The sequence below is a fragment of the Anomalospiza imberbis genome, chromosome Z, assembly GCF_031753505.1.
Source record: "Anomalospiza imberbis isolate Cuckoo-Finch-1a 21T00152 chromosome Z, ASM3175350v1, whole genome shotgun sequence".
Taxonomy (NCBI): Eukaryota; Metazoa; Chordata; class Aves; order Passeriformes; family Viduidae; genus Anomalospiza; species Anomalospiza imberbis.
In genome coordinates, this window is record NC_089721.1 from 35306440 (window position 1) to 35333317 (window position 26878).

The window sequence follows — 26878 nt, forward strand, 5'->3', positions numbered from 1 at the left end:
TGAAAGAGGAAGGCTCTTACTTTTTCACAACTTCTCAGTGTATCACTAAGGAGAAAGTATTAAATTACTCCAACCCGTTGATTTGCTGCAGCATGTAGCTTGGTCAGGCAAAACCAGGGAAGGTACCTAGCTAAGGTAGGGAATCAGCGTCTCAGCTCTATAACTGAGTCAGTTTCTAAGTTGCATTTGAGGGCTGTACACACTTCACCTTTGCTACCAATAGTACATCTCCTCCCTCCAGCAAGCACGCACACAGCAAACTAAGGTAACACCTCAGGTAACACCTCAGGTCCTGAGGAAGAAAGGACTAAGAAAGGACTAAGAAACTACACCTCTCCATGGCTTGGGCAGAATTTCAGGGGAAATAATTGTAAAGCTGTTCAGTTTAGTTATTGCTGAGGTCTTATTTCTCACCCTATGACATCACAACTCCCTTCCTGCTTTCACACTGATTTCCCTCCTTCTCTTTTTCTCCTTCTCTTTTTCTTCCCTCCAAAATATGAAAGATACACCAACTCTAAGTTACATCTTGTGAGAAGCATTAAGTATAAGACACAACATAAGATGATACTCACCTAAGAGATCTCTGGTATAATGCAAATTACTCCCCTATTTGAATGCACTGCAGTGTGAGAAGCAAGGTTATTCAAACTGGCTCTTAACTGATTTAAAGTGCTAATGTTTTGTAACATGAATTTCAGGAAAGCAGACTTTTGTACCACTGTGCCTCACATAACTTAAATTTATTTTTCATGTTTGGATGGTGAGATAGCAGCAGCCTTGTTTCTAAGAATTAGTGCAATAGGCTAAAACTATTTTTTCTGCTTTATCATTATAAAATGTGTGGAATATGTTTAGAATATATAAAACACAATTCTTAAGGAAATCAAATTTTCTCGTAATCCTACCTTTAAAAACACTATCTTAATTCTATTCTAAAATCATGGTATTGTAGCACTTCATAGGACATGAAATCCATGTGCCTTAAGAGATCTCAGATTTATTAAATAGGATCACTTTTATTACTAGTGATAACTAGTGGTTTTGGCTTCATGCCTAAGTTCCTAATTAGCACACTGTAACAGAACTAGAAAAAAGCAATGTTTTCAGTAACACTGTGATAAAGAACAAATGCAAAATGTATCCATTAATATTTATAATCTCTTTTTAAAGGACTGGATGTATTTGATGGCTTGAGAAAACAATCTACCTTTTCATTTTCTTATCACAAATATCAAATTCAAAAGCTTCTTAAAATAAAGGAAGAATTTCTTTATGGATAGTTTTGGGAAAAAAAAGCTCAGCAGCAACTGTAAGGAATAACAGCACAATAAAAATTGAGTAAGCATGTGAATGAAATATAAACCATATGTAAAGGGGTTTATGATCTCTGAAGTGCTAAATGCTACTGTTTCAAAGATCAGGGCTCCTACAGGTTTTAGATAGTACATTTTTATTATCTTCACAAAGAATCAGGGAATGAGCAACTCTGAAAAAAACCCCAAAATAAACAACCTGAAGACAAAAAAGGTGCCATGGATAAACTACAGATTATAGCAATATGATGCTACTAAAAATAATGAAAAATAAAAAAATCAAAATGGAGTAACTGAAATTCAATATTGAAAGCATTCATCTTTAAAAACTATAAAAACATGGACAGGCAACATTCAGATGTTACAATTATGCTATATACTCAGGAATTGACTAAGAACTTGTATACTCCACAATCCAGCTATGAGTTTCAGCATTATGGGACACAAGTCGCGGTAACTTGGTTCTGCAAGACTTATGTCTCTGTGGCATGAGGTTTTCTGCTGCCCTTGTGTCATTTTGGCTGAAGTACTTATTTGTGCTATAATACCAACAGTATCAAAAATTTATAGACATTCAAATGAGTAACTTTTCCATTATGCCTTCCCCCCAGGACATAGCAATGAAGCCTATCTTAGAGAACATCTAAACTTTATTCTTCAATATATGGAATTTTTAATGATAGTGCTCATCCAAGCTTTTACAATTTATAGAGGAAATATGATTGTGGCAAAGGACTTTTAGCATCTTTTTCACATTCAAACAGCTTTTTAGTATTTTAAGCTTCCAGGGTGGCATGTCTGGTATGCTCATCATAAGGATGCCTGAAAACTAAGAAATGGATCTCTCTTGAGGTCAAAATTTGAAAAGGTAATTCCTAGCTGATGTGAGTCAATTTGTTAGTAAAAAATACTCCTACAAAATAACTTAAAGAAAAACTGGGCAATGTTCACAGAACAGTGTTACAATATATACTTTGTATAGCATTTTGAATGTAAATGCTCTGTGATAATTTGCAATGTTTTCAGTAATACCAATATTGATATATGCTCTATGTTTTACTCATGGTATATTTTCTCTTTCTTACTTGAAATTATTTTTCCTGCTACTTTTCCTTCTATTTTTGGGGTTACTTTTCAAATATAAACAATTAACAATTACATAAAAGTGATAAGACTGTACAAATAACACAATTCCAGGGACTACACTGTAGCAATTGAGTGTGAAACACAGTTCTGTGACCATTATTAAAATGCTAGTCCATTGCAGGAAATGCAATTTGCTTCAAGCTGAATGCTTTATTTGGAAAATAGAATGATCAGCAAACCCTATTTTTCTTACTAAGTCAAAAATATGTAATAGAATCTTCTGAGTTGGAAGGGACCCTTTAGGATCACTCAGTCCAGCTTCTGGCCCTGTGCAGGATACTCCAAGAATAACTTCATGTGCCTGAGCACATTGTCCAAACACTTTTTTGATCTCTGTCAGGCTGGTGCTATGACCTCTTCGCTGGGGAGCTGTTCCAGTGCCGAACCACCCACTGGATGAAGAACCTTTTCCTAATATCCAATCTAAACGTCCCCAGCTTGATGCCATTCCCTTGGGTCCTGTCACTGATCACTAGATATATTAAAAAAAAAAAAAAATATTCTCCAAATCCATCATCTGAATTTCAAGTAAGTCATAATTCAGCAGCCTCAGATTTACAGAAGGCAATCAAGCTTTTTTCTTGATCTTTTAATTGACATAGTTATTCTCTTGGGGAATTATGAAGTCTGAAGTACAAAAATTGTAACAATAATTATAATAGATTCCCCTCATAATTCAGTAAGATAGGTTGCAGAAGATACTTGAAGCTTAAAAAGTCTTCTGCATTATCTCTGCAGACTGTACATTCGATTCCATGGCAAAAACAAGAACATATAGGGACATTCAAATTCAGGATTTTACACAACAGAAGAAAAAAAATATCAAATATTTTAGCATTAGTATGCAGATCAATAAAAAAATAGAAAATGGGTTTAGAACCACTCTGTAACAATTCTTGTAGAGCTTTATTAGACATCTCATTCTATTTCCTGGCTGGTTGTGAAGGACTGCCAGGTTTTCATTTGTATTCTAGCTGTATCTGGTATTGATTTACATCATTAAGGATAGTTTTGTCTTCTAGACAAAAGGCATGCAATTCTTATGAATTATTCTCCTAATTCCCAGCAAATGCAACACAGCTATTATTCAACGAAATTATACTTATTGTTATGGAGGTTTTGAAGCTTAGAGCAGCACAGACAGCTCAAATACATAGAACTGCATACCTCTCCAGTGACAGTCTTCACCATAACTGTCCTTTACGTATCTAAAGAGATATTATGTCAGCGTAATAACATGAATGTGACTGCTGCCTGACATCACAGTTTACTTCACTGCAGATATCGATTTCGAAGTATGACATATTTTGGATTGCTTAAGCACTAAGACAGAAATTTTGAATAGACCCTGTCCTCAATGGGTCAATGATTACAGCGAAGCAGCAACAGGCAACATAAACAGAGCTGTAGAACAGTCTAGTCAGGTCTGAACAGATGTCCACCTTCTATGAAATTCTCCTGCAGACCAACAGGAGATCTCTATTTTCTTCATTGATTTTTTTACTAAATATTTTTACATTTAAATGTTATACATAGAAGGTTCTCCCTTTTTTACCAGTGAATTTTAGGGATTGTAAGAATTTTATGAATCTGGGAAAACTTTACTGTGAAAAACACAAGTTGCTGAAAACAGCAATCTCAATTTATTAGAATAATAATGACAAGTTATACATAGATAGATATATATGAATCACTGATTGAAATATATCAGGAGATTATCTTTAGCTTTCTATTCAGTCTATTCAGTCCTAAGATACAATAGCATAATTATACCAGCTTTCAAAAGAGTGAGAGATATATAGAAAGAAAAAAAGAAATTTCATTTATTGGTATGTTTTGGTCATTTTATTATTGTTGTTAAATCAAACACCCAGTATTGAATTAAACAAAATGTAGTCCGTATGTGTCACTTATGGTACAATTTTCAGTCTTTTTTTTCCTTTTTAAGTCATTGGCTTGAGATAGTCCATTTATAATATAAACCTAACTAACTTCTCTCTTAGAGTACTAATGTATGCTCATTTTTAATTTCACTCTGCATGTATGGATGATACCTCCTATAATGCTACTCTTGCTGTAAAGAAGCAATGCCCCCTATATCCTTCAGTCCCAAATATGCCTGAATACAGGTTCTCAGAGTACAAAAATTTCCACTGATTCTTCAAAAAGCTAGAGAAATTAGTATTTTTTAAAAGTTTATATTCACTTTTAGTAAGGATGATGTACTCCAGAAAATACTTCACATAAAGTTGATTTAGAAAAAGTTTTCACTCTTTTGCTCCAACATATCTAATAGACTAACACTGCAGCTTTTGAGATGAGATACATTTCTTCCTCTTGAAGGTAGTCTTGATATGAGGTGCAGGCCTTTCTGACCTTGGAAACACCACTGGTATAGATGGACCATCATCCACATCATCATCTGAGTTTCCACACCCAGGAACGAAGGCATCTGGAAAGGCAAGGAGGAGGTTTGACTGCCACCTCAACCATACGCTCGCCTCCATCAACTCTATTAAGTTACTGCTGTCTGCCAGGAAGTTGGAGGATAGAGGATCCCCTTGATATTGTAGGTTTTTTTTCTGGTGGCTTTCCCTGTTTCTGTCTCAGAAATACTCTCTAATGCTTCTTAACCTTTTTACTTCCTCACAAAACTCTGACACCAGATTGCAAAGACAAGTGCTTTGTCACACTTCACACCATGGTTCTCACTATTGCCAGCTGCTTACTGAGCAAAGGCCCTGCAATGCTCTGGAGAAAATACTGAAAACCAAAGTTCAGCAAAAGGCGGGCATGTGCTTGCTACAGTTCACCAGGGACAACCTTAGGAGCCACAACATCGAAGTAGCTTGGTGTACCACTCCAAGAGAGACGTACAACAAAGGATGGCATGACATGGAAGAGAAGACATACTTTATTGAAAACAACCCAGCTTTTGAGAATTAAGACAAATGACCCAAAATGGTGACTGAAAGCTGAACTTTGCTTCATTGACTCTACATAAACTTTCTGCTACAGGCTGTCTTGAGAAGGAGGAGAAAGCAAATGAGGACATCTTACAGGCATCTGATGCAGCCTCCAAGTCACAGACCCTGGAGCTTTTGGGGGACTTTACTCCCCTGACATCTGCTGCAGAACCAGCAGAGTGAAACACAAAGCCCAGGAGGTTCTGGAAAGCATGGATGATGGATGACAATTTCCTGACACAGGTAGTGGAGGATCCCCCAGGCAATGGTGTGCTGCTCAACTGATACTAACAAACAGGGAAGGCCTTGCTGGAGGTGTGACCTTGAGAGTGTGGAATTCAGTTCCAGATGAGGAGAAAGCAGGGCAGAAAGTAACCACAACCACAGACTTCAGGAGAGCTAACTTTAGCTTCTTCAGGAATCTTCTTGGAAGAATTCCATAGGAACATACCCTGCAGAGTAAAGGAGTTGAAGAGAGTTGGTTGACATTCAAGGATCACTTCCTCCAAGCTCAAGAACAATGCTTCCAAATGTGCAAGAAAGGGGGAAAAAGACCTGATGGATAAATAGAGAACTTCTGTCATTATTCAGCAGTAGGCAGGAAATATACAGGAACTGGTAGCAGGGTCAGGTCACTTGGAATGAATTTAGAGAGGTTGTCAGAGTAAGTAGAAATGAGACACAAAAAACAAAGGCCCATGTGAAATTAAATCTGGACAAGGATGTCAAGGACAACAAAAGTGGATTCTTCAAATGCATCAATTACAAAAGGAAAAGAAAGGATAAAGTGGGCCCATGGCCAAATGCTGGGCCTGTTGCTAAATGAACTGTCTGGAGCAATCCTCTTCAATGTGCTCTAGGGTGACCCTGCTTGAGCACTGGGTCCCTTCCAACCTGACCCACTCTGTGTTTCTGTCTTTCTGTAACTCCAAAACACATTCTACTTTTCACACCCTCACATATGCTAATGCCTAAAATCCATCAAACTCCACCTAAACATGAAATTACAACTGTAATTTTACCTTCTCCTCTCCCTCAGAAAAACCCATTTTAAGTGTAGTGTAAATGGAAATGGATGACAGGAGATTCCACCTTCATATTCTGGGATGATCAACAGGCTATACCTATCTCCTCCCGCATAGGGATGCTTATTGGGTAAGACTCCAATAATCAGCTCTACCAAGTGCTTCTTCAGGAAATTCAGAAAGCAAGCTTGTGTTTATCATCATACTTTTAGCAATATATATTCATCTCAAAATGTACTGTATTTGTTGTTGGCTCTATTATTCATATTCTAGGTATCCATGTGTTCTTCTATAGACAGTGTATATACCACCGCCAAACCAGTAGGAGCCTGCATTTCTGCTGCTCAGTAAACAACACTATTTTGCACCTGGCCATGCAAGTTACTGAACATGACCACACTTCTAAGTCCTACCACGAGAGTTCATTGGTCACAACCAGGCATACAGTGTATCACACTGTTTGTAATTCCATAATCATGGTAGTTTGTTGAACCCAACCAGATTTACAGTGTCACTTGGTTCTCAATTTCTGTTGCTTAGTGTTTAATTGGCCATCACTTAGTATCTAAGCCTAGCAGCTCCCAATCTCTCTGACGTCAGAGAACAGCTATAATGCAAGGTACTTTATTTTCTGCCAAATTTAACACAATGGAAGAATTTGCTTTTCTCTTAATGCAACACATGCTCTGCACCCTGTGATCTGAACAGCTGCATGTTTTCTTGGGAACTTACTCTGGGTAGCCACATCAGTTCTGGTCAGTGCAGAAGACACAGCTTCTGCCAGGAGCTAGGAGGATGATGATCACCTCCTAGAAGGATGATGATCACCAACTCACTGTTTGAACTGGTAAGGTGTCAACACCATTACTGTGCATCCCTCTGCAGTAACTGCTACACCATTCCCTGGTAACTCACACTCTCCAGGCTGTTTTGTAGATGTATGGAGGTGGCCACAATTCCTCTGGCAATGCCCAGACCTTGTAAGCATCTCTCTCGAGAGCCACCAGATCTGTGTGTGTCTGTCTGTGCTCTGGTACTCCCCTAACTCAGAAAACCCTGCCGTGTACCACAATCTCCTGCTCCACTGAGGACCTGGTCAGCTCTGGAGAAGCTTGCCTTGGCAACTGGTTTACCTAACACTATACTAAGACTTTTTAACAAAACCCACAAACTATCACTTTGGTTATCTAGAGTTTTTCCCTTTCAAGTTTACTGCTTAAGATTTGCCATTTAGCAGGTATTTGAAAATTCTGAAGCTTTCTGTTTAGATAAGAAGCAATTTCATTACAAACTAAGTACAGAAGTCAGATAATTCACCAAAAGCTCTAAGTGGTGTATTCCCAACCTTCCCTAAATTATAAGCTGTAACCTATTGTGGAGAATTATATATTCACCTTCCTAATTATTTTAGAATAAAGATCTACCAAGGAATTGCAGTATAGAAAATTCAGTGATTTATAACCTTGCCACAAAATAAATAAATCCTACTGTTTACACCTATAATACAGCACCAGCATCTGTAATAAAAGCAGAAAAGACTGTATATTGCTACTCTGATTTTAAAAATATTAACTTACTTTTATGTTCACACTGGTGGTTAGTATAGAAAAGACTTTAATTAACATATTTATTCTTCAAACCCTCATTCTTAAAATTTCATTGTATTAAACTGTTCTGATCACCATTGTGAATTTCTTCTTTACAGTTAAATATGCAGATCCATAAAACTTTGCTCTATTTAGCAACATCACTTCTTTTTTCTTTTGAAGGATGTCAGGTTTACGCAGTGAAGTAATCTGACCTTCCAATCAAATCCTAAGGAAAGCAGGAAAATTTTAGATCTGTAAGAGAAGCTATAACTAAGAAATCTAAATAATATCAGGAAGTTCCTATGAAACAGAAATCAGTGACATAGAAACTCAAGAAAAAAAAAAATTGTCAGCTGTGACACCTACTGGCAACTGTAATTTTGATAATTTCTAAATGAAAGACATGACCTTCTAATCACAAAAAATAAAAGAAACCAAAATTAAGCTAAATGTTCCAATCTTTTTAAAAGCCTGTAAAAGAAGTGAAGAATTTAAACTAAATATTTCTCTTTCCTTTAAAAATAATCCTACACTTCCCTGAAGCACTATGCTTTTTCATAACATAAAACCCTTTATACAGCTCTAAAGAAAATCCCAGGCTCTTAAGAAATGTTTCCATCTTAAGTAAAAACATTAATCAAAAAATATCAGGTGAGATGCTGGTAAGCTCTCAAACATGTCTAACAGTATGTTATGGTCATTCCTTACTCCTTAAACACATTCCTAAAGAATAACTGCACAACCTTAAGCTTTTTCAACCACAAGTATTTCCTTGACCAAGGGTCAGCACTGTCAGCTAAGCTCAGATCCATAAGCCTGTGTATAGTGAAAATTTTCACAATAAACCTATTAGCACAGAAGACAGTTTTTTATGTGACCAGCTTAATCACCCATGAGTTTCAGTCACCTACTATCTTAACCACTTTCCACTCTCAAGGAACAACATGTACTACCAAAACTTGTTGCCCAGATTGAGATGATGAAAACAAGGTGGGAAGAGGAAGAGAAGGATTACTACAACAACATACTCAGAATTTTCACCCCTCAGATGAAAGATAAAGTAGTATGTAGGTATCCTTCACATCATTTCAGAACTACTTGAGAGGCTCTGTGATTGATGGAGATCTACATCAAAGATCTACATGCCAACAAAAGGCAATACAAAAAGCCAAGTATTAATACAAAATCATTTTGCTGATATGAAAGGGTCTTTGCAATATCTTTGAGCTATCTGGAATATAATGGTTACCATATTTACACCCAAATATTTACCAGCCCATGAAATCTTCAAAGCAATGGGTATGTAATATACCACAGAGGGTTACCATTGTGCAATAGCACAGTGACAAAATGCAGAGCAAAAGTAGTGGGTGGTTTCTTTAATGTTTTTTTCAGTTGACAGTCATCAACATATAGACATCCATATGATGCATACTAAAATCTTTAGGATCCAAAAACTGTGTTTTCTCTACCTAGATTAAGTTAAATGGGTGATCACATGCATTAAATAAAGAAAAGTGTTATTGAAAGATAAAAAACAAAGCAGGATTTTACAGTGTGATCAGTACACAGTGCTCTGTAAGTCTTAATTTCGAACAGCTAGACAAATAAGCAAGCCAAGAAGATCACCTATGAGATCCCCATTTTACCAAATCTACTATTATTCTCATAGTGACAATGGAAAATCCAATTTAGTGCACATACGAAGATGATATTCATTAACACATATTTAGTTCTATTAAAAAAACTGAGTAATACTTGGAAATGTTGTGATGATTATTTAAAAACAAAAACATTTCTAGTACAGCTATTTTATGCTCAGATTCCCCTGCACAGAAGAAAACAAAAATTTAGAAACTAAACCATTCAAAAATTATGGATCTGGCCATCCCAAATTAACTATATGGACTCTATTCATTCCTCTCAATATATTTATGTTACGCATCTTCTTCCTTTACCTTAGATGCAATGTTCATTTGCACTTTGAAGTCTTCTCTTTTCTCTCAAACAATAGTCACTAGGGTCAAAAATATTTAGCCATTGGCTGCTTTCCTTACAAAGTGCTCTACAGTTCAAGGTTCTGTATTCAGTGATAGGTCAATCCCTGCCTTCTGATCTAAAACAAGAAGAAAATTAGTTTACAACATCAACTCTCCTTTCATCCAGATCAGGTATACTGAAAGTCTACCAAGTCTCATCCATGATCCCATCCCACTGACTGCTCACTAACCATTTCATCATGCTCAGGTTGACAAGGATTTTGATCTTAATATTCCTCTTTTTAAGTAATCTGATAGCAAGGGATGAACATCTGGTATGTCTCCCTTATGTCTATCTTGCTTACCTGCTCTTGTAATCTTTATGCTGTCATTTTGTTCCACTTATTTTGAAAATCATGATAAAAAAGGGCTGAGTCACATATATCTGGAAATACTGGAACAAATGTTTGTAATTTACAAAAAGCTGTCTAGGACAGCACAAAGTTTTGAATTATATAAATATTTGGTCAGCAAGTACTCCTCTGAAACCTGCTTGTATGCTAGTCACAATTACTCAGCTGTATAAACAAGGAAATCACCCAAACAAACTGAAAGACAGCACTCAAAAAACGAAATTGTAGTTTCCTGTATTAAGAAAGATATCACTTCATTAAAGACATTGAGAAGCTAGAGCAAGTCCAGAACAAAGCTGGTGAAGTATCTGAAAAGTAAGTCTTATGTGGCTGGGAGAGTGGCTGAGAGAGCTGAGATTAGAGAATAGGAGACTCAGGGGAGATCTTATCTCTCTCTACAACTTCCTGAAAGATGGTCATAATCAAGTAAGGGTCAGTCTTTTCTCCCATGTAACTAGCAACAGCACAAGATGACACATCCTCTAGGTGCTCCAGGGGAGGTTCAGGTTGAAAAAGATAAATTCATTCACAGTAATAGTTGAATGATTGTTAAACATTGGAATGTACAAACCAGGGAACTGGTGGAGTTACAATCCCTGGAGTGTTTAAGGAAAGACTGGATGTGGCACTCAGTGCCATGGTCTGGTTGACAAGGTGGTGTTGGGTCAAGGGTTGGACTCGATTATCTCAGAGGTCTTTTTTAACCTAAATAATTCTGTGATTCTAAAAGGAATGGCAGACACATTCAGCAAACCTTCATATCCTACATTTTCCACTTACCTAACAAATCAATATCCAGGAGAGAGCTGCAAATTCTCAATTTCTATTTAAAAGCTATCCGATTTCTACTTGCTATAATGAGATAATTTTTTACCATGACTAGTTAAAGAACTAGATGGGATTACTGCAAACAGAAAACTCTTAAGGGAAAAAGAGACATGACAGTTATCTCAAAGGCAGCTTTTATAGTGACCACAGTATTTTTCACATAGATGGGGTATCTTGAAACTATGATGAACTGGAAAGTGCCCAGGCATTATAAGCAGTTCTGAATATGCTGAGCCTGCACTGCAAACTGTGTTACAGCAGCAAAATTACCCAGCCAGCAGGTATCAGTTATAAAAAGCAAACATCTCTCTCAAGGACAGAAATACTCTTCCATGATGGTCAAAAAGCAAAAGGCTCACAACCAAAAGGACATCTGTGATGTAAGTCAAGCCTTCTTAGTCAGTGATCTGGAATTTCTCCAAAATCATAAATGCTGCCCTACTGCAAGACTGCAATTCCTCTATCATCAAGGAATTCACTTTTAATACTGCAGAAGGAAACCAAAAAGCTATAGACCAGATGGCCAGCTACTATCATACAGTATCAAGTAACATGAATTTTTCTGCTGCATGTTCTGCTCTCTTTCTCCAGCCATCACTTCTATGGAGAATATGTTGCCTTAACATCTACAGATAACATAGATGGCTACCTTCCTATTAAGGGGATGACAAACATGAGACACCAGGCTAAAGACTAAGGTTCTTATATATTATCTCTTCCTCAGGATAAGAAGGTCTTTAAAAAAAAGTTTGTATTTGCAATGGCTTCTTTATTTACAGTCAAGCTGATGTAAACTTGCTCAAGAACATCTCCTACTATTGCTCTGATGTGAAAAAAGCAGAGGAATATATAATTTTTCAAACACGGGATATTTTCTGCAGCACCACTTGTGTTCATATGTCCTTGTATCTGCCAAGTTTCATAAAATTAAATTTTCTGATCTATGAAGTTAACATATTCATTACTCATTTTATGAGTTCCATGACAATCTATGTATGATTTTGTTATTAAACTTTCTGACACAGTCCCTTCCTTCTCTGCTGAAAAAGCAGTCAGTAACACTGACTTTCCACCAAGAGAATTTTCTGTCATAGCATCACTCTATAAAATATAGGCTACTGGACAAATTGGAAGATGATGTAGGCTGCAGTTCCATCCTTATGATGTTGACATTGCTTTAAGATTTATACTTGTCAGACTTGGACATTATAGTCTCTCAGCTTGCCAAGTGCTCTGCCGTGATAAGGTGCAAGGAATAAGTAAGCTGCTTAAGCTCAGAACTGACAAGACAGATGTAATGCTTGCTGGTAATGAAAACAACACACAGCCATTCCTGAAGACCACACAGTTAAACATATTGGATGTGCCTAGCAAATGATCTCACATCACTACATGTACAGGGAAAATAAGCTACTTCTCCAGAAACAAAATGGTGTAGTCTGTCATTTGGGGCATTTAAGAGATTCGACTCCTAGTGCAAGCTGTGGCAGCTGTCTAAGAGACCATACTTTCTCCTGGTAACAGAGGGTTCCCAAACAAAACAGTAGCATGAAATAAATTAAATGTTTAAAAAGCTGCACAGTAAAAAAAGGCAGGACAAATCACTAGTCTCTAAAAGACTGTGCCATTTTTCCATCAATAAAACTTTATCTAAAACTGATAACTTATCCTTTCTCTTGGAAATTGCATATATAGAAAGCTTACAGAGAGCTACTTCAGCTAATGGAAAAAAAAGTAACCCCAGGCAGCAGCTCAGCTATCATTTTTTTCTCTTTAAAATGAACATTAACTTGAGTTACTTTAAATCCCCAGAATTTGCTGTGCAAATCAACTTACTACTTTCTTCAGCAGATCCTCACAAATATTACTTCAAATAGCAGTCAGCTTCCTAAAAGGAAAACCAGTATCTGTTCATGAAGACAAGTTCTCAAGCTTATAACCTGAACTGGACCTTTTTCCCTTCGGGGAACAGGTCTCACAGTAATGTTCCAAGAAACTGCATGCAAATACCTTGTGGCAGAGAACTTTTAAGTGAAAGAAACAAGAAAAATTAGTTTAAAGTACGAAAGATCCAAATTTAACTGCTGAAAGTTGAAAATTCTCACTGAACTGAGTTTTAAACTATTTCCAATTATGTCCAAGTAATTAATTTATCAATTACTCATCATTCTGTCCTTAAAATACATCAAATCTGTGAAATGGCATGCAGCATAAGTAACAAGCAGAAGAAGCTAGAAGTGACAGTGCAAATGGAAAGCTATGATCTAATCACAAATGCTGAAACTTGGTGGGGCAAATCACCAAGTGATTGGTGCATTCCAATTGACAGCTACAAACTGTTCAGAAGGGACAGGCAAGGAAAGGGGGAGGGACAGGCAATTTGCCCACTCCATGGACTTGATTGCACAAACCCATCTTTGAAAAACAGCAATTAACAGGTCAAGAGCTTGTGGTTAAAAATCAGAAGCCAAGCCAATAAATAGAATCTCATGGTTTGTGTTTATTACCTACCACCCAAATGATAGGACCCTGTTGACAAAACCTTCTTACTTCACCTGCAGGAAGCATCACTCTGGTAGGCTCTGATCCAGCTGCTGGGACTTGTCAGGACAGTCTCTGACATCTGCTGGAAAAGCAGCTCAGCAAGATGTAAGAGGTCCAGGAGACTCCTGGACAGCATCAAGGATAATTTCTTACCCCAGATGACAGAGAAGTGCACCTGCTACTGCACCTGTGGCTTATCAACACAGATTACCTAACTGGAGAGGTCAGGATCAGTGGCAGCCTGGGCTGAAGTGGTCATGCCCTAGTGGAATTCATGATCTCAGGGATTATGGGCCAAAGAAAGGTTAAAGTCACTACTCTGAATTTTAGAAGCCTGAACTTTTAGTTATTTTAGGAATTAGTGGATGGGACCCTCTGGAACACTGCACTCAGGGAAAAAGGAGCAGAATAGGACAGTCAGATCTTTAAGGACATCTTTCTTAGAGCCTGAGATCTCTCCATTTCCACCAGTGGGCATTCAGGCAGGGAAGGCAGGAGACCAGCATGGCTCAGTAAAGACCTCCTGGACAAAGTGAAATACAAGAAGGAAAAGCACTGGACATGGAATCAGGGACAGGTATCCTGGGAAGAAAAGACAAGTGCTGTCTGGTTGTGGAGGGACAGGATTAGGAAATCTGAGGTATAGTTGGAGCTGAATTTGGCAAGGGATACAAAGAATAGTAAAAATGGCTTCTTATAGGCATGTTGGTCAGAAGAGGAAGATTAAAGAAAATGTGAGGTACTCGATAATTTTGTTTGCCTCAGTGTTCATTAGTAATCTTCCCACATCTCTGTAATCCCTGAAACTCAAGACAGGAACTGGGAAACTGAAGTCATTCCCAGTGAACCAGCAGATCATGTTCAAGACCACCAGGGGGACCAGAGCAAGTCCATAGGAGCCAGTGAGATGCATCCCAGTGTCCTAATGAAATTGGCTGATGTAGTTGCCAAGCCACTCTCCATCATATCTGAAAAGTCATGGCAATCACAGAAAGTGCCCAGTGACTGGAGGTAAGGGAATATTACACCATTTTTTAAATGTATATTTATAACAGAAAATATTTTTCCATAATCTTGCATCACCTTTGTATCTAGGGTAAGGTGAATTTAACTGGAGCATCATTGGAATTATTGCCAGTTGGGTTTATGACACCATAAATTTGTATTATTCAATCTTTTAGAAATTTACTTTTTTATTATATTAAGTCTAAAGCAGTTTTGAATAAATTTTGCTATGCTACTGACCATATACAATTTTTAAAAACCCAACAGTGATCACCACATTACTGTTTTATTCCTTGGAAGTCCCCACTGTTTCATGTCCTCCAGAATCTTTAAACAGTTTGAGTTGGAGGGAATCTTTAAAGATCATCTAGTTGCAGCTCCACAGCCACTTGACCAGGTTGCTCAAAGCCCCATACAACCTGATCTTGAACACCTCCAATGATGAGGCACCCACAGGTTCTGTGGGCAGCCTGCTCCAGCATTATACCATTATATAAAGTGGTATAAATTTTAGTGTAAGAAAAAAGGTCTTCCTTGTATCTCATCTACATCTACCTTCTTTCAGTATAAAACACTTGCTGGTACTCTTGTCATTGCAGGTCCTGGTAAAAAAAAAAATCTTTCCCTGTCTTTCTTAGAAGTTCCTTTTAAATATTAAAAGGCCTCAGTAAGATTTCACCAGAGCTTTCTCTTCTCCAGGCTGAAAAGCTTCAGCCTTCTCAGCCTGTCTTCATAGCAGAGGTGCTCCAGCCCTTTGATCATATTTGTCTTGGACCCATTTTAACAGGTTCATTATTTTTTCTTGTGAGGGGAAACCCTAGAATTGGATGAACTATTCCAGCTGGGAGTACTCTCAAAAAAGCACAGTAGAGGGACAAAGGCCCCTCTCTTGACCTGCTGTCCATGCTGTGTTTCATTCAGCCTAGGATGCACTTGGCTTGTTGGCTTTTGGGGTTTTAAGTGCACATTGACAGCTTGTGTCCAGCTTTATCCCCTGTACTTACACCCAAGTCATTCTCCGCAGGGCTGCTGTCAAGGTATTCATCCATGAGCCTGTATTGATATTTGGAATTGTCCCTAGCCTGAACAGAGATGTGATACAAAATTATGGAAGAATTTTTCAGTTTTAATTTACATTTAAAATCATGATATGTATTCAATCACTATACAAACAAAAACCATGCACGTAACTTGTGCATGTAATAATCAGAGATAAATTTTCCTGGATTCTGGTGCCTGTAAATTCTTTTCTTTTCTTATTCTTTTCTTAAATTCTTCTTGCATCTTTGAATGCAAACCTGGTGCCAGTTTTCTTTCTCTGTATTTCTAATTTCTGCATCCACTGGACACATTTAATCCTTGACAGTTACTACACTTATAACAGTAGACATGTTTATGTCTCTTTCTGTTCATGTCTTCAGACATTATTTATAGTAATGCATTTCTAACATTTGCCGTATCTTTCATAAGACTTGATAGTACTGTACCACTGCAAGATATAAAGTTGACAGTTTGCAATAGGATCTGCACATTACTCTGACAGTAAGTACTATACAGCCAGCAAACTACATTATTTTAATATTGTTATTAAAAATCCTATAACACTGTGTCTAATCATATATAGTAAATTCTATTTTGTGCATGATAGCAAAGAGTCACTACATTTTTAATAAATTATATATTGCAGTAAGCAACTATTGCATTAATTTTAATTTAACACTTTTTAAAGTCAAGTATATTACTAAAAGCTATTTCATAAACTGTTGTAAAACAATTTGGAAATATTTTAAAATCTTGCTCAAGATTTCTGTCTGTTTTAGTCCCATTGCCTGTGAATGTGTGCAATGATCTAGTTAATACGTAATTACATCTACGGCATAATGATTCTACTCAATGGCCCTTCCAGCAATATTTTTGGAAACACTGAGAAGTAATCAATACTTCTTTGTATTACCAGAAATGCATAGCAACACTGGTATACATCATTGCAAGTGCTTCTCTACTTTTCCACAAACACAGCTGCAATAGCTCTACTAGCTCACTGTAGTTTAACAAATGAATTTCAGTACAAATTAGAACAGATTAGATGAGCACTGTCCTCAAATGTCTTTAATCCTTTTTAATCATTAAAACAGAATGACACGTAGGAGAATATGTGCCCATTCTTTTAAAAGCTCCTACAATTTTTTGCTTTCAATCCATTCTTCAGTGCCATACCACTGGGAACCCTCTATATTTTTAGAATTGATGAACCTTTCAATACTATAATCTTCGGCTTTCAAGCTCACTATTATTTGCCTTCAGGTGCAAATTTTAAAGTGTACAGTCTTCTAAAAAAACTTTATGGCTTCAGCCAGATTCTGAAAGGCTTGTAGATCAGTCATCATCACACTAGATTTCTTTTCAAAGTAATGTTCTTCAGCCAGAGTACACTTGTGCTTATACTTGGTTCACTTGTCAAATACAAATCTGAGGTCATCAAAAGCTTCAGGGCAACTTCAGCTATTCCAAAACTCATTTTCTACCTCTATTTTGTTGGAGAAATAGTATTTCAAACATAAAAATAATAGAAAACTCTAAAGACAGAGAAACAAAGGCATTGCACATGCATGTTTCAGTACAGCATTGCAGCAACTGCCTATAAAGACAAAGTCAATCCAACACGCCAGCATTTTAGAACACAAAAAATACCTAAAGGAGAAGGGTATTTCATTATGAAGTTGATATATATTCTATTGAAATAATGAATTTAGAGCTGACATCTCAAAATACATAGGTCTAGGAAGGGATGCTAATGATTCTATTTAAGCATTTCTGTTGTAATTGAGAAAATGTTTAAACATTCTCATTTACAAGGTCTAGATTCATTATAAGTCACATGCCTGGCAAGGCTGAATGGCACTAGGCTCAATATTCCTGTCGGCTTGAATTCCTTGGCCATATACTAACACAAGGGCTTTTATTTAATTCTAGTTTTAAGTCCCATGTTTTATAAAAATAGAAAAACAGACAAGAGAGCACATTCTTTCAAAGGCTGATTTGATATTTGAGAGGTCAGTCTGAATTTTCATCTCCAGAGATTTTTTTATGCAGCTATAATTCATATTTATAATTAAAGCTGAGTAATTAACACTCTTTTGAAAACATAGACTATCTAGGTACTTGGGGAAAAGCTTTTCCCTTCCTAAAGTAAAACTGAATTTTATCATTGACTTTGACACACAAAGAAATCCAGTTTGTTCCCTATGACCCAAAGCCCCATACATATAAATAGTCAAGGAAAAATGGCATTTTTAAAAGCATAAGTGCACACCAAGCTCCTTTTGGAGACTACAGATAAATAGACCAAGGCAAAAATAAATTAAATAAAACTAAACTCAGCTGGATGCCTAAGCTTTGTCTGCTTTGGGTAAACTGTTTGATGGTGTTTAACAGCATTGGGATGGAAGTTGACACCATACTCATTCACAGCATGAATTCTACAAATTGCGTACTTCCTCCAACTTGTCATTAGCAAAACTCTGCCTTTACATTTACACAAATTTCAAGTGGTGCCCCTGCATCCCATCACTTCTCAACAACTTTGCCTCTCTTATCTGCTCCTAATATTTTCACTGTGATTGGAAGTACTTAAGTTAGTATTTGTATTTCCTGTTTTCACACTAGCTCATGTCTGCTGTTAAACTTGGAGACCACTGGAAGAGAAAAACAGCTGAACTACGTGTCCACAAAACAGCTAGCATACTGTAATTTATGCAAAATATTGTTTTATAATGTGTGATATGGTAAGGTATATCCCTTCATCCATTTTGTTTTAGAACCCGTACTTAAATGTCCATATTCAACTCATTTATTTCCTAGCTTGCTAATTACAAATTGTCATTCCATGTGGCTATTTGACCTCAAAGTGTCTGATGGATGTGAACATCATAAAATGAAGAAAGAAAGCCTGACTCTCTGACAAAAGGACACCAGGACAATCTCATTTCTCCATTCAAATATATTTGGGAAAAAAAAAGAGAAAATGAATAATCACAGACATGACATGGAGAAACTACATGTTATAGCATCTTCGTGGCATGCAGCACTGAGGTTGCATAGGAGGTCTTTTGTTTTCACATGAAAAGTCAGCTAAAGTCCAACAATACCATGCATGGGTTTATACCCCTAAAATAGAAGTGATTTCACATGAGTGTATCACATTCTTTTCTTCCCCTATGGAAAAAAAAAAAAAAAAAGCAGCCAAATATTCTATTTATTTTGTCTACTTGCATTCAGGAAAAAATTTCAAAATATTTAATGTTTAATGAAAATTTCACTGTCATTTAAGTTTTCAGCAGTGATAGTACATGACACATATCCTACTGAAAAAGCTAGAGAAATATGAAGACATTGGCATGCTATAAGAACCCAGTAATTTGCAAACGTGAAACAGTTGAATAAAACAATTTTAAAGCTATAAACTACTATTAATATGATACAAATGCTAAGTTTTACTCTGGAAGAAATTTGTATATCTTGAATATTTAATAGTGGCAAGACTGACAGTAAACATACTGATTTCAACCCAAAATCTCTAGTGAATTGAAACTATTTAACTGCAATCACTAGTCTACTAGCTAAGCAATAAAAAAAGCCTACCAGTATGTTCATGTTTACACAGATGTTTCTTAATTTATAAAAAATTTAAATATTGGCTTATTACTTCCTTTGCTGTTCCTTTGTAGATGCTATGTTGTATGCCAGGTTGGTTCAGTTAGGAATCTTAATAAATGTTAGTTAGGTTGATTCTCTGTACCCCTATTTTGCTCTCAAAATTGTTCGCTCCAAGCTGTCTGCTGCAGGAGCCTTCACCTGTCAATCTTATCGCCACTCCCCTCTTCCTCACAGAAAGTTCTGTGTCAGTCACCCCAGCTCTGCATTCCCATTTGTCCCAGAACCCTGTACCCACCTCTGTTGTGTTCCCATAGGTTGTTACATTCTATGTCACTCCCCTGTTCCCTGTCCCTAATGGGCAAGGGGGTTTTCCACCCCTGTCTGCCTGCCCCTTATTTAACTCCATATTCCCTTTGTCCAAGTGGCCATTTTGCCCGCGCACGCAACCTGGGAACAGCTGCTGCGACCACCGCGGCAGCCACACAGGAAATAAACAGTTCTCAGCCACATGGGGCAAGGTGTGCCTTCTCTCTCCCTTCATCTCCTCTCAGCGTGTGGCTATGAAGGCGGTAAACCCACGCAAAGGCTCAGCCCTAGAGCTCTGCACACGTGGCAGCCCCAGTCTCACTGAAAGGCAGCGCCATTAGCCGGGTGCCCCAGCTGCCTGGGACTGGGGCAGAGAAAAACCAAAGCCGCAATGCTATATTAAAGAAAATGTCAGGTTGTCCCCTACAGATCTCTGAAAATAGTAGTTATTCTGCTTATTTGGGCTTCTTACTACTTCACGGAGGAGGAACAGGGAGGACAGGGATAGAAAACATTTCAAACAACTAGAACCATTTGCTCCTACAGTATAATGTCTAATTTTGGTATGGCTGCATGCTAGTACTTAATCTATTCCTTTATAATTTTTTCCACTGTGTTTTGCTCATATAAAAAAAAATCAACAAAACACATCCTAAATTTTGTAAAGGAGAGCTGGCACAGTACAGAGGCCCACATTTATTTATTACATACCTCATGCTTTATCACAAAATGGATTATAAAAATAGATTCAGATTTTTTTTTTAATTATTTCAAATTATTAAATTACTGCTTATGAAAGCTGAATATAAAGGAATTATGTACAACACTTGCTTTTGCTCTGGTAACTCTCTGGCTTGAGTGATGAAGAAGGGTGTTCTTAATCTATCAAATAGGATAGCTGTGAAGCTGGAATTGGCTGCTGAAGAGCAGCACTGACAGTCCCTACAATTTCAAAGGGCAAAACTGACCTGCATCAATTGCTCACATATTCCCAGCAGTGAAAAACTCACTATGCTTTTATAGAAATTAACAGCTAGACAGATGGTATCAACCACCTACTTTCAGGTAGTTGGATTGGAAATGGTAATGGAAAGGAATGAAAGGTATGGATGCAGTGGGGTTGACTGGAGGAAAGAAGAGGCAGGAATTCCTAGAGAAAGAATAAATTTGCATATAATCCCTGGGATTCCCCTGAGGAAAAATATACAATGCCAGTGGCTATGAGAGCTTGTTATTCTATAGCATCAACAGTCAGGAAGTGAAGACTAACTTAAAGGTCATGTTTGAATTGAGAATAATATGGCAAATATACACAAGGCTAGAATATACACAGAAGGCTATTGGCAGCAAACTCTTTAGAGAAGTAGTAACCCCATGTTTCAGGTAACAAGAGAAATATGTTACAATCAGATACACAATATGTATATCTGATATACAGTGGATTAGAGAAATAACCTTATCATATCATATCGTGTCATTCAGGAAACAGTTTAGCTACGGTATTTACTCTGAAACAGAGCAGAGTAAAATCATCAGATGCAGTAATTTAATTGCAACAAAATCAAAATTTAAAAGCAGAAAGCCTGCTGGTGATTTTAGGGCAGATTTTTTTTTCTGCTCCTTTATCCAAGAAACAACATTTTATTGGTCTGTTTGCATTACATCATTACAGAGCCTTTCAAAATGGTCGAACTGCCTACTTCCCTTAAATTAATAGAAATCTAACTATTTCATTATAAATTTAGTGCCAGAAATTAAATCTTGGAATAATAAGGTATAATGAGCCAACCAGGATTCTGGTGCTTCCTTCCCTCATAGAAAGGTGGTCTTCTACCTGCAGCACTACTACATTTATTACTGTTATAAAGTACTCTGCCTCTCATTTCTACTGTATTCAGCCAAGTTCCTTCTTCACAACACTCATTCCACACAAATATACAAATTCTTTTTCTTTAAAAAACAGTGTTAAGGAAAACAAGTACTCTATTTCTAAACTTTTATATATTTGCAAAACACTATAGGCTTACATACAGCTGTATACAATACAAGTGGTTCAAAGTTATTTTATATTGAAGGCATCAAGAACTGAAAAAGCACTAAGGACTAGAAGCAATATTCTATTCACTGAAGGAAAAATAGAAGAAAATCTAAAAATTCCTCAACTGTTCATAACTGATTAGTATAATTTTTTCATATTCAGCAGAAAAACCTAGGTTTGTAAGTCACATAATTTCAGATACACTGGCTCCAAACTAATTCAAGCCTTTTCCAAAAGGCTTCTGTTAGTCTTACAGTGTTTAAGTCATGGACAGTCCACAGAATATATTTCAACATTGAATGAATGCATGAATGAATGAATTTAAATCCAGTTGGTGGCCAGTCACAAGTGTTGTTCCCCAAAACTCAGGGCCAGTTCTCTTTAAAATCTTTATGACCTGGCCAAGGGAATCAAATGCACCCTCAGTCAGTTTGCAGATGACACCAAGGTGGGTGGGAATTTGGATCTGCTGGAGGGCAGGAAGGCTCTGCCAAGGGATCTGGACAGGCTGGATCAATGGGCCAAAGCCAGTGGTGTGAGGTTCAACAAGGCCAAGTGCTGAGTCCTGCCCATGACCTGACCAAGTGGCCAAGAAAGCCAACATGTGGCATCCTGGCCTGTACCAGCAATACAGTGGCCAGCAGGACCAGGGCAGGGAATTGTCCCCTGTATTTGGCACTGGTGAGGCTGCACTTTGAAACCTGTGATCCAAGAAGGATATTGAGATGCTCAAACATGTCCAGCGAAGTGCAGAAAATCTAGGGAAGGGGCTAGAGTACAAGTCCTGTGAGGAGTGGCTGAGAGAGCTGGGAAAAGAAGGCTCAGGAGGAACCTTATCACTCTCTACAACTGCCTGAAATGAGGGTGTGGTAGCCAAGTAAAAAGCAGAAGGACAAGACATGATATCCTTTAAACTGTCCCAGAGGAGGTTAGGTTCAATAGCAGGAGAAATTTCTTTACTGAAAGGGTGGTTAAGCTTGGAACAGCCTCCCCAGGGAAGATGGATGATGTCACCATCCCTGGAAATATTCAGATAGGGCAGATTGAGATGAGGTGTGCCCAATGGGTTTTGTGTTATTCAGTCAAAGGCTGGACTTTATGATCTTGGAGGTCGTTTCCAACAATGTTGGAAACATTAATTAACAATTAATGAATTAACAATTTTCAAGTCACCTAATATTTTTATGTTATATATATACACTCTTTACATATGTCTTTTACATTATTTTTAAAAGGACATGTGAAAACCATTTTTTTTAATTCTGAACAAAAATTCAAGAAGATTACCACTTGAAGGACAAGCTGTCAATTTTAAAGCACTCCAAGTTGCATTTCCACATTTAAATATACAGCTACAAAAAGTAAAAAATAATTAATGGAATAAAAAGAAATTAAAATATAGAGTGAAAATATTAATAGTTCAAAATAAGTGAGTACAAGGTAAGGTCAACCAAGAACCACATTGCAAACAGTGTGGGGTGATCCAGAAAACTTACACTTCCTCTAAGACTTTAAATGGGCCACTAATCACTTTCTTTCTATCTGACAACATCACAGTCATGCACACACTGACAGATTAATTAATTACAGTATAATATAGCAAAAAACCACATTTTGCACTTGTGCGTATCCTTTTCTAGAGTACATCAGCATTCCTGAAGGATACTGTTTAATGTGGGATTTAGTGTATGCATATTTTTCAATACCCTGACGGCAGAGATACCATGTAACAAACAGATCATGCATGCTTTCACCTTCATAAATAGTTGCAGTAAAGATCAATAATAAAAAGACCTCACAAATATGTACTATGTTTTATTCCCTGCCTTTTTGGGTTTCATCACCAATACAACTCCAAAAACAAAACTTTCACAGTTGATAATGGTCAAGTTTGTTACTCTTCTCTTGGGGAAGAACAGGTTTGAAGTACATTTAATAGAGAACCAAAGACTGTTACCACTGCTAATGAACTGTCACTATGTTTCAAAAGGCCCATCTTGGTAAAACCCTTGTTATTTATTTCTTACCTTAAGCATAACTTACTGCTCTTTACCTGGCAATATTCATCACAATTCAGATTTTTAATACATTCAAATACTGGAACACCTTAATAGCAATGCATATACGGAGCATATATTAATATACTACTCACCAATTTTAATCTTTGCAAGGGTATTCTGCTAGTGTCTATCGGAGTACGCTCTGTGACATTACCAATCTGACTTCTGGGATGGCAATTGCACATATTACATGTGCCCACCTGTAAAAAGTGGCAAGTCAAAAATACCACGAAAAAACTCATAGAAATACAAGTGCTAAAGTTGTTGCTTGCTGTGTATTTCACTTTCGCTTTTTGTTTGGTTTTCTTAAACATATCCATCTGTAGTTACTTCCTTACTAGACTTTCTTAAGCTTCATTAACAAATTTTAACAAACTTTGCAACACTACCACTTTGCGTCAATAAACTTTCAGACTGAGATTTTATTGCAACAATTTTTAAGCCTGTTTTACTCTTTATTTAGTAAGAAGTTTTTGTAGGTGTGCTATTCAGATGCATACATAAACACCACACTATTTGGTTCATGTGTAATTTATCATCTACAGCAATTACTAGTCATTATTAACATTACTCAGACCTGAGAAACTATTCTTACACAACAAACATGATTACAATCAATCATGTATCTACTAAAATGCAAAATTAAATGCAAATGTTATCAAGGCCTTCTGTCTACAGACACAACAGCATCCAAGCAGCTGAATGATCAAGCCACCAGTGCAATGCCTAACATGAACTGATCTCCTTTGGTAGCAAAAGCACCTGCAAGTGCCTAGGACCAGTGTTACATTTAAGACTTCAATGGAATATCAGGAGGTTTGTCAGATGATACAACATGCTTCCTATATGCATCAGAAAGCACTCCAAATCCTCATGATACATGAATCTCAAAATAAGAAAAGCTAAAATAAATTTTTAAAATCCTGAAATTAATATTGAAAGTGTGTATTTCATGAAGCACAAGAGAAGCTTACGACACTTTTATTATCAAAGAGCAGCCTTCTGAGGCTACATCTAAAATGTTTTGGGGTAGAAGTAAATCTGAATAAAGGAAAACACTTCAGTTTTTTGACTCATATTTGCCTTATTCCCTGTCATTTACTGTATGTCTGTTTTCATTACCCCATTTGCTCTATTTCTGTAAGCTCTGAATGCTTGCCTCACTCCACTTGTACGTTTTGAAGAAACACACATTACATGAGCATCTTAGCAGATTAACAGGAGCGTGGGCTGAAGCTGAAGGTGATGAAGGGTGATGCAGAAAACAAAAATAAATTCTCTTTCCTGCACTACAGCAGTAATATTTCAGTAAGTAATCCTTGACAAAAACATCTGTGAAAGTATATTATGACACACAGGGACAAAAAAACTCCTGTCACGTGACTTTAAAGTTGTATTGGTCGAAGTGTGAAATAAGACCTGTACATAAAGATGACGTATCAATTAGCAAGTTATACAGTTCAGCCCAAATAAAAACAGATAAAGCTTGCAGATCCAGCCTTTTATTATGGTGACAGTTTCTTCATGTTTTAACTAACATGAAGCTGAGACTTTCTAAAACATTTTTTATAATAGCCATTTTCTTCTCATTGTGACCTGACCACCTACTAAACCACATTGTCTTACCATCTAAGCTTTATGAGACAGAAGTGCTATAAATAAAATGCCTCTTCAATGAATCTTCAACTAAACACTTAACCTCTGAAATCTCTCAACCCAACAGACTCAAAACAATTCTTGTGTTCTGCTGAAAAAAAGGAATCTCAGCTTTCCTATATGGCAAACTGCTTACTGCATGCACACATACCCGACTGATCCAATAGTTTTTAAAAGTATGACATGCTCTTCCTGTATCTCTAATTAGTATGTACACAGTAAAGAAGGAGCAAAGGGAATGCACATGTTAGATTTTACAGCTGTTGGAGAAAAAAGGTAAAATTGTAACATACTTTTCTGAAAACTCAAAATTTTGAAATGATAGCTAATACTGAAAGACAGATTAAAAACTCCACAATGTGTAACAACTATAAGGTGTTACAGAAAAAACTAAAAACATGAGTTCAACTGGTTTTACAGAAATCCCATTTAATAATTTCATAAAACTAACCTACAGAGTGATAGAATGTAAACCTAAAAACCCTAAATATAATTATACAAGAAAAGTGATTTTATGCAAACCTCTGTGGATTTTCCTCAAAATAATCTTATGAGACATTTAAAAAAAAATTAAATTGATATACAAAGAAAGATATACATATTTTTAAAGATTCAACATGGAAGCTACCAACATCAAATATCAAAAGGGCATAATAAATTCTACTGATATAATATTATTGTCACTGTCTTTGTATTTAGCAAGTAAACCAAGTAACAAATTTAAGGGAATTTAAAGCAGAACTAAAAATCAGCTGAGAATTTTAATGTACTGGCAAAAATTGCCATTAAAATAACTACAATAATAATGTTTTCTGAAGGTAAGATATGGCCTGAGTTAAATAAAAAACTTTCTTCTAACTGGACAAGAGTCATGAAATCAATTGCAAACCACTGATAGATAAATTCTTTCCACTTTTTTCCTGGTAAGTGAAAAAGAATGTCATACCTATATTATGTCTTACCACTGCATTCCAAAGCATGAAATAAAGAGATCTATACAATATTGCTAAGCTACTAAGATGAGCTAATTATTTATGAAATTATTCCAAATGCATAAAGACTATTCTACTATTGGGCTTGAAAAAACATTAAGCTGCAACATTTTCCACTTTCGCTAATAGAGTTACTTGCTGTAGTTTCTATCAGCCAGATACAGTAATAATGTGATGTCAGCAATAAAACAATTTTTGACAGTGTGCAACAAAAGTACATTTGGAAAAAAAAGACTTCAGAATTGAAAATTATTTCAACATGATTAAAATTAATTCATTGAAAATACTAGGTTTAGAAGTTCAAAAGTATTGTAATGTAAGAAAATACACTTTGCTGTTTGATGAGACATGCTAACAAT

The 26878-nt window shown here is 36.6% G+C and overlaps 1 protein-coding gene across 1 annotated transcript in view; it reads right to left on the minus strand.

The window, feature by feature from the left end:
- Nucleotides 1-26878, minus strand: part of LOC137465341 (lysine-specific demethylase 4C-like) — a 117836-nt gene that overhangs the window by 48947 nt on the left and 42011 nt on the right. Inside the window, 2 exon segments of the mRNA XM_068177359.1 lie at nucleotides 23964-24025; nucleotides 24028-24071. Of these exon segments, the coding sequence (XP_068033460.1) occupies nucleotides 23964-24025; nucleotides 24028-24071 (106 nt within the window).